The sequence below is a fragment of the Apium graveolens genome, chromosome 11 (genome assembly GCF_009905375.1).
Source record: "Apium graveolens cultivar Ventura chromosome 11, ASM990537v1, whole genome shotgun sequence".
NCBI classification, from domain to species: Eukaryota; Viridiplantae; Streptophyta; class Magnoliopsida; order Apiales; family Apiaceae; genus Apium; species Apium graveolens.
This window is the reverse complement of record NC_133657.1, coordinates 88,990,130-88,999,546: the sequence shown is the minus strand read 5'-3', so window position 1 is coordinate 88,999,546 and position 9,417 is coordinate 88,990,130. Positions and strand designations below refer to the sequence as shown.

General features: G+C 33.4%; 1 protein-coding gene across 1 annotated transcript; it reads right to left on the bottom strand.

Moving 5' to 3' along the window:
* Window positions 1-480: 480 nt before the first annotated feature.
* Window positions 481-5,609, bottom strand: LOC141697770 (uncharacterized). Its single transcript, XM_074502314.1, has 3 exons — window positions 4,243-5,609; window positions 1,793-2,051; window positions 481-1,093 (listed from the first exon to the last, which is right to left on the bottom strand). Exons 1-3 carry the CDS (start codon window positions 5,295-5,297, stop codon window positions 875-877), a joined length of 1,533 nt encoding a protein of 510 aa, XP_074358415.1. The 5' UTR covers window positions 5,298-5,609; the 3' UTR covers window positions 481-874.
* Between the last annotated feature and the right edge of the window lie 3,808 nt (window positions 5,610-9,417).

Genomic DNA, 9,417 nt, shown 5'->3' with positions numbered 1-9,417 from the left:
TACCACCATTTGAGGCTACTTGGGAGGATTTGGAAACACTGGGAGCACAATTTCCTGCGTTCAACCTTGAGGACAAGGTCGTTCTTTGGGAGCGGGATAATGTAATGGACTAACCCAACTTCAAGAGGCTTACAACATTCAGCAGGTATAGAAGGATAGAAATGTAATTTCACAAGAAGGGGATATAGTGGGGAAGAGGGAAGGGGATTAGGGCATGAAGAGTATTATCCGTCATTTCTTTTGTTTTTCTAAGGAGAGCACTAACCTCTCGAAAGTTCATTTATCATTTTCATTCTAGTTATCAATTTTGTAATCATAAACTAGTAATATACAGTGATATCTATTTCTCCAGGTAGTAATTGTTGTTTTGAGCTCTGAATCTTATTTTCAGTAAATTAAAACATATCAGAATGCTAGGTCAGATATAACGTGCAGCGATGTAACATAGGCAAAACATGACTTCTTATAGGCAAATGTCTATACAAAGTACAGTATCTCAGGATCAAAACATGACCTCTTTTTTTGTTCCAGGTGGTACAAGTAAAGTAAATACCATTATAGTTCAAATATATACATATGATCGTACAGGAAGGGTTAACAAGTTAGAGAAAAAACCTACACTACTCTCAAGCACATTGTGCTGGCATTTCAGAATTGACCTTGACCACTAACATGGATAATCTATACCAGAAAAGGAAGCACAAAATCTTGCTCCTCAATCAGCCTCACTGATTGTGGTTCCAAGTAAGCACCTTACAGCATCAGTAATTCTTCATCCACAAAGTAAAAGGTTTATCTAAAGCCACTCTGCTTCCTTGTCCGCAGAACAAGTTTGGAAAAGGAAAAGGTCAACATGTAAATATAGGTCAAGAAATTAGACAGCATATTTCTGTTTTTTACTATCATTGTTTCCTTTTATGATTGGCACTGTTTTATCCTCATTGCGGTTTTGTGGGTGCATTTGGTTTTGAACTGCCCTCACAGCCGCTACTCTTGCGGCAGTGGCTGCTCTGTTGGCTGCAGCAACAGCTCTATTTACCTTCTCCTCAACCTTTGCTGCAGTAGCTGCTTTCTCAGCAGCAACTCTTGCTTCCTGATGGTAAAAGCCAAAGCAGATAGTATAAGTAGCAAGTCTCATGACTTCAAATTAGGTGCTGTTTAAGCATTTCTCAGATTGCATGAGCTTTGAAGAAGTAAACACACCAAACCAATAGGTAAAAATACGATAATGAAAGTTTGAAACAATAATCTCATTCAATCACTTCAATAACTTGCAAAATCACCTCATGTTGCTAAATGAAATAGATGTGCAGTTAAAGCACATCTCACAGAATACTAACTACAGATTTCCCAAACATGAACCAAAGTTGTCACCTGAATTAACCTAAGGCAATACTTCAAGCAGGCTCATCCAATACATTCAAGGATGTATGAATAGAAAAACAGAGGCCATACATAAGTTCCAGGAAAAATGAAGTACATCTTAGAGCAACAACTCCAACTTCATTAACAGTTAACTTCTTTTTCTTAGAGTATCACTCTACTACTTTGTATATATTTCTTTTCTTATTCAACTACTTTGAGTTTCACTAATGAAAACAAACATTCTAACACGAAATGGAGAAAGCATAAAGTTGCACACAAGTGTATAGAACATAAATTTTGCATATGTTTTATCTTTAAGGGCAAGGGGGTTGTGGAATTTGGCCAAGAGAAAATCACCTGCTTTACTTACAATGAGACATCGGGATAGTAAAAAAGTAAATATCACACGGGATAAAAATATAATTACCTTAACTGCATTAAGAACTCTGGAATCACTCACGGTAAAGGGAGATCCAGGAGAAGATTCTGCAGTGCTTGAAACATTGAGAACTCCATTTTCCCAGTGACCTGATTGAGTCTCCCCATTTCTAAAAGTGTACAAGCCAAGACCTTGCTTTTTCCCTTCATGCCAGCCTCCTTCATATCGATGTCCATGTGCAAAACTGTAAACTCCAAAGCCATGCATTTTGTCTGCAAAATATTCTCCAGCGTATACGTCCCCATTTCTGCATACACAGCACAATTATCAAGGAAATTGAAATTTACAGAACTGAAATTTAGAACAACTATTTAACAAGGATCAATTTTAAACTTTTAAGCTGTAGTAACAAAACAGTAGATTCTCCGCCAAAACTAACTTTCAAAATGGTCATAATAGAATGACCCACATACTAAAAGCTTCCCCACCACCAACATCCAGGATATGACCTCAGGGAGGGGCTAAACAGCAATTAGCAAATCGCCCCCCCCCCCTTAAATTTTGGAAAATTAGTATAAAATTTATTCGAATGGTAATTGTACGCTGTGCAAAAAGTATTATATTGCCCAGTAAATGATGATTAAAGAGTATTTGAGTATCATTTTTTTTAAAAAAAAGAGGTCTAGCTATTTATTATAGAAGTGCTTTTTTAATTTTTTGTCAACCTTAAAAACATGTTAGTCAGTTTTATAAAGCTAATTTTAGTATTCTGTATTTAGGAATGAAGTATTAAGTTAAAAAATTTAACATCATATATTTTAAAACCAAAAGAATTAAAACAAAAACACGAATAAAAGCTACAAATACTTAGAGCAGAACAAAGGACATGCTTCTTCCAAGATGTACAATTAATTTGATTATATGATAAAAAAATTATTTTGTTCTAATTATCCCTCTAGAAAATGTAAAACTTTCAACATAAATGCCTAAGAAACCTATAGAGAAGGCTGTACGTGAAAGTTGAGGATGTGCCAGAGCACGCTCAGCTTTCTGGGAATTTTGAAAATAAATTTTGGCAAAAGAGCTAGTAGTTCGTCACAAGAAGTAAGCACTCTACAAAAGAAAAAGTTTAGTTTCAAATAAGTATTGGAGCAGAACTATGTAAGCAGGTGACAACATGCTGTAGTCTGGATATGGCTTATAAGGTATTCTAGGATTTGCTCAAGTACCCCTTTGCATCCTAATGTTTTTTGGTGGCTGAGCATGATAATTTATAATAGTGCAAGCATCGAGAACAGCTAGTGCATAAACTCTAATAATTTCTCTCATATACACCCAAGACAGACCATACATACCCATCTCACTCTCAGAGCAGGGTTTAAGGAAAGATTTCCCCAAATGTACGCAGACTTACTTCTACCTAAAAGGATGGAGAGCTTGTTTCCACAAAGACCCCCAACAGTGCAAAGATATAGTAATAAAAAGATGAGAGACGATATAAATGATAAGAGCATATAAAATATCTATCCTACAACATCTTCTCTGAAAAGAATACAACACAAATAAACTATAATGCTGAAATTATCAGGAAAAATTAATTAATATCTAAAGCACTCTAAACCACCAAACACCATGGTTCACTAACCCCAATAGTCTGTATTTTAGCATCTCTCATCCCTACAGGAAAAACACTCTCTAATTCTAATTCCTTAGACTATTAAATGCCATGTTCTCGGAAAGATTTATGACATTTAAGTCTAGCATGAGTAGATTAATTGCTCTTGCCACTTCCTAGGCAGTTGGAATCTCCTCCACACCCCTTCCACCAAAATACTTTCATCCCTCCTCACTGTTTGTCGGAAACACAAGTATATTTGTACTAGCACTCAAGGTTTAATTGTTTTATCATCCAAGTTGAGAAATAAGTATCAGTTAATGATCAGAGAAGATGCAAAACTTTATACAGTTAAGTGTGCGTTTTATGCAAGTCCAGATTGAGCTAAGAATATAATGAAATCTTAAGTGGTAAAGTATTCTCTTAAAGCTAACTACCATACTAGAAAACTATAACGATTCGGGTTTGAAATATATCAATTGGAGAAAAATTCGGGAATATGGTTGATGCTTTTACGGGACACGTGTGTGCACATATATGGAATTCATGCTTGGGATATCAAAACTACTTTTTTTTTATTGAAGATCTACTACAATATTTTTACAATTGATATTTCTAGAAGTTGGCTTGCACGATGTGATAATCTGAGTAGATTTTCTTAAAATAGGAGTTGAGAGAGCTTTGAAAATATTCCAACATCTTTTTTCATTAAGTTTCAAATTAAAGAACCAAGGTAAGGGGGTTCCTTCCTATATAAGATTAGGCAAGCAGCCAAGAATAGCCAATTGCACAAGCAATAATCAACAATAAAATGAAACAATTACACAAAATAGATAGCAATGAACATAAGCATTCATTAAATCTTGATCCAATTCATCTTTACCTGAAATGGTAACTGCCTAATCCGTGTTTGACGCCCCATTTAAATTCTCCAACATATCGACTCCCGTCTTCACAAGTATGAGCTCCATACCCATGGCTCTGCCCATTACACCACTCCCCAGAATATACATCCCCGGTGTAAAATCTATAAACGCCAAATCCATGCCTCAAGCCCTGCCTATATTGCCCCCTATAGCGGCTCCCTTTTGCCCACGTTTCGACGCCATATCCATCATACTTCTCATCAATCCAATCACCCTCATACCTTCCACTCATGTTATAATAATAAACCCCACTTCCAGAACACTTCCCTTTATAAAATTCACCCTCGTAAACATCCCCATTCTTATGAACTTGTACCCAAGAACCTGAATTTGGCCTTCTCTCCGACTTGGGTTTCGACCCAATTGACCAAACAACTGGTGAGCTAATCTTAGGTGGAGTTCTTGAACCTAAAGATGACAACTTTATTGGCAAAGACCTAGCAAGAAGCACTCGAATCCACGGAAATCGATGCGTATAAACATTAAGTAAAACCACAAGAACAATTGACAACACAACTACAAACAGAAAATGAAGAAAGAAAGCAAAATAATGATTTGAAGAAAAGAAATAAAGTGAAGGCAAGAAAAAAAACACAAGGGATATTCTCAAAGGAACTTTAAGAAGACATTGAGAACAACAAGAGTGTCTTGCAAGTCTTAAAGCTATAGTCTTTGTAGCTAAAAGGGTTTCAAGAAGTGAAAAAGAACAACAAGAAGATAAAATATTTTTAGATTTTGGAGAGATTATACTACTAGAAAAATGATGATGATGATGGTGATGATGAAGTGGAGATAGAGAAAGACTTGAAGGAGATTGAGACATTAAAATGGGCCTTTTGTGAGGAGTTGAAATAAGTGGTTTCTTGATATTTATTTCATTTGGAAAAATGATTTCTTGGGCTGGATCATAATCACTATCTTCTGGGATTTGTATTGTAAGGGCTTTGTGAGTTGGGTTTGGATTGAAATTGCTTTCTTTCCAACTATGAATCTCAGATTTCTTGTGATGCATTTACAGAGATAGTGTGTGTGCTTTTTTCTATTTAATAACTTGAGCTTCCTTGTCTATAAATTATTTGAATGTTCGATCCTCTCAGGCTTGTATATGTACATAAGTGCAGATAGGCAATTTGTGTGAATATGTATCAGATTTCTTATCTGGAGTGATGATGAGTGTGTGTGCGTGTGTGTTTGCAGGTTTGGTTTTTAGGGATTTGTGATGGTTTGTGCAGAGGGAAGGAAGTAAGGAGAAGGTGGGGATGTAGGGTAAAGTCAAGTGGTTATTTTGAAGTTGGATAAATTAGGATATTTGGTTTTGGGGGTAGTGAATTTACTTGTATGCCATTGATTTTTTTGGGGTTTTGAGAATAGAAAATTAGCAACTTATATATGGAGTATCAAACGGACTAACTATAACTTGTACTTCAGTGTTCTGAGTTTCAACTGGTACAGCCCGTACGATACCATGCAGATCATTAAATGTCCCAGATTAAGTCACAATAATTTTAAGCATTTTAATTCGAGCTTCAGAGGGAAAATATACTCAGCCGGGAAGGAAAGATGGCAAGTCTAACCATATTGACTTCAATTCTTACATATAATATAAAATATTATGTTCTATTAATTTAGGAAATGTTTAAATAATTTATCTTCATTAATGTGTCTTATTTTTACTATATATTTAATATTTTATTATTAACAATTCCTTTCATCATTAAAATATAATAAATAATAGAAAGAGAAAAAAAGTATTCATCAAAATTTATTGTAAATTATAAATCAGAATAAGTGAATATGTGCCTTAAAAATAAATTTCAAATAATTATCCAGTAATATAAGACTTATAGCACAATGTTAAAACTATTTCACATTATTGAAATTGTTTATCTTTAGTGTTGGATTTTGATCGATTCGATTCGCGATGCAATTCACAAAATTAGGATTCAATATTAGTTTAAAATGATATGATGATTCAAAATGGCCCTTCTACTAATATCTATCTCATTAAACTTAAACAAAATATAAATAGATTTGAATAATTTTCAACACAATCAAACTTGATTCATCTACTATCGGCTAGATTCGGCAATTTTAGGCAGGACACTACTTATGCGACATAAAATGACACAAAAATTTAGTGTTTATATTTGTATTTTTAGTACACGACACGAAAATAATTTTGTATCAATTTTATGTTTTCCCTTTGAGTACATGACACGACACGAAATATACGACATAAATCAATATTATAAATAAACAGTAACATTTATAATGATTATATATATATATATATATATATATATATATATATTTAAATAGATATATGGATATTTATTTTTAAAAAATTACTTAAATTTATAATATGTAAATAAATGTGATCTAAATATATATTTTTAATATATTTTATAAAAAATTTACCTAAAAATCTTATATTTTTATTATTAATTTATTTATTTAAATTAATATTAATTTTCAATTTTACACGAAAAACACGAAACGAAACGAAACGAAAGTACACGAACCTTAAACATGTCGGTTTTGTGTTTGACCTTCAAATACACTAATGTGTAAAATAACTGCAAGTGCACAACGGTTAATTGTAGCAAATACAGGTCGATCCACAGAGACTATGAATTTTCAAAACCCTAACAATTTAAATCAGGCGAACTAGACAATAAGATCTGAGAGGAGTTTGAATTAACCTAATTAGCAAATAGATCAAATAATATGGAAAGTCTAGGAATCCGAATCCGTTAATCAATCACAATTAATATCAACTCGCCCTAAAATGAATTCTCTTTTCTTCACTAATAAATTTTAATTAACGAGACAAGCATATACTATGAAACTTGTTATCTAACAATAACCCATCAAAACTTCATGGAGCAAGCATAGGATATGAAAAATAAATCCGGTAACAATAATATATCAAAATCACTTTGTCAATTAAACAATTAAGCACCAAGAAAAATCACGAGAATCAAATAATAGGAACGAGAAGATATCAAAGAGAATAAATTAACTTCATCTTCATCCTAAGGAACAAATTTAGCTACACATGATAAAAAGATGAACAAAGCAAATAACTAATTGAATGTCTTGGGTGTTGGAATGTTGAATGTGTCAAATACAAGAGGGGAGACCCATATATATAGGGAAAATATGAGGGTTGGGTTCTTGGAATACAAGTAGGATTCTTAAAGTAAATTATTCTTCTTCTCCAATAAGGATTCTATTTATCTTCCAATTCCCTTAACTTCTAGAATAGTTCACCTCCTTCCTTATTTGCTCCTTTTTCAACTCAAATTCTGATTTTATTTATTTTCCTACAAAACAAAGTAAAACAATTTATTTATTAATAAAATTATAAAAACGGACATAAAATAGGTATTAATAATATGCAATAATATGGACCTATCAAATGCCCCCATACCTATCTTTTGCCCGTCCTCGAGAAAAATCAAAAAGAAAAATGCTAACTAAGAAAAGTCCTATGCTCCTTTTCGTAGGCGTGATGGGAAATTTTAGGTTTACCAACCCGTTAAACGCATAGACGATCTCTACAAGAGGAGTGTTGTCTCCTAAGGGTTTACAGAAGATATACCCATAAAATCTGTGAAATACTCTAGCAAGTGTCCAAACTCTATCAATAATAACATTCATCGGTGTGAACACAAGAATTTTTAGGAAAATACATGCTTTTAAGACTCTTCAAATTATAGCCAAGATATAGGTATCAACAATCCACTTATATCGACTCTGAACGTTTACAAAAAAATCTCAAGGTGTGTCGTGAAAATAGGTCTCTTAAGAATCAATTGAGTAAGTACATTTCCTCTTTTTCAACCAATATTGAACGGACCCAATCTCTATCAAAATAAGTATCTAGCCAAAATTCACGGTTATTTTTTCTTTCTTTTTTTTTAACTGACTGTGCAATGTCCGTTTTCTTAGGCTTTCTATGTTATCCATGTAGCGAGCTTTGGGCCAATTACTCCCAAACTAGATGGTCTTAGGGCACTAGGTTTTGAAATACCCCTACGGACTTAATTACTCGAGTAACAAAGGCCACAAAACAAGACTAGGCAATTATACTACTTGTGCCCATCATCTCAATTTTTTTCTCTTTTTTTTATTTGTGAGGAATATTGGGTATTGAAGTAGTTTATTCAAGCATCTCTTTTTTCTTTTTCTTTTTTAATTTTCTTTTTTTTTCTTTTTTTCGCAAAAATTTGATTCGACATTGTTTCAACATGTGGGCTCTGTCTCAGATATCGAAAACTTTCCTAAACAATCTTTCCTACAAAGACCTTATGCAAATGTGTCGTCTTGGACTCTTAAGCAAAAATTCGTTCGACAGAAGTTTCATGAAGACAACCTTACTCAACTACGTCCAAATCATCTCAAGGCATTATATATATAAGTTTTTAAAAACTGCTAACACCATCTAGTATTAAAATACAAGAGTGGACTGGAGACTGGACAACTTAGCTAAAATATCTCTGAATTTTTTTTTGGATTTTTTTTATATATGTAAGTACTACTAAACCCCTCCCCCATACCTAAATCATGCATTGTCCTCAATGAATGCAAATGAGAGAAAAATGATAAAGTAAAAGGACGAGAATACCTGATAAGGGCATGACAGAGGAACACAATTACCTATAACACACACATTCACTCACACACATAGTTACTCCCCCATACCTACACTTTACTATGGGAGACACATACATAAAATTATTTATTAACCAATACCAGAACGTGGGAAAACTACCTTCGTAACACAATCAACACACATGTGAAACTCACCCATAAGAAGAATATTATCCACTAGAGAGATAAGATCATGCATCAAAATAAAACTCATAGCACTAACATTATTCATGGACCAATTAGACTCTTTTTTATGTTGTTTAAGCAAATTAATGACTTGAAATTCTTGGTTATGAACTTTTTTACTAGAAATAAGAACATGATGAGTTTTATTATTAACTACCAAAGACTGTTCAAGAGTGGAAAATAAAAGAATAGGATCGAGTGTGGGTGGCTCACCAACAGAAGTCTTAACAAAGGTCTTAAGATCAAAATAACTATCATCAAGTTTGGTTTCATGATTAGAACAAATGGCA

Excerpts from the sequence above, each read along its gene's own strand:
- LOC141697770 (XM_074502314.1), bottom strand. The coding sequence starts at position 5,297 with ATGCATCACAAGAAATCTGAGATTCATAGTTGGAAAGAAAGCAATTTC. Across the intron at positions 2,052-4,242 it reads TTAGGCAGTTACCATTTCAG|AAATGGGGACGTATACGCTG; the intron begins GTAAAGATGAAT and ends CTGTGTATGCAG. Across the intron at positions 1,094-1,792 it reads GAGTTCTTAATGCAGTTAAG|GAAGCAAGAGTTGCTGCTGA; the intron begins GTAATTATATTT and ends TTTTACCATCAG.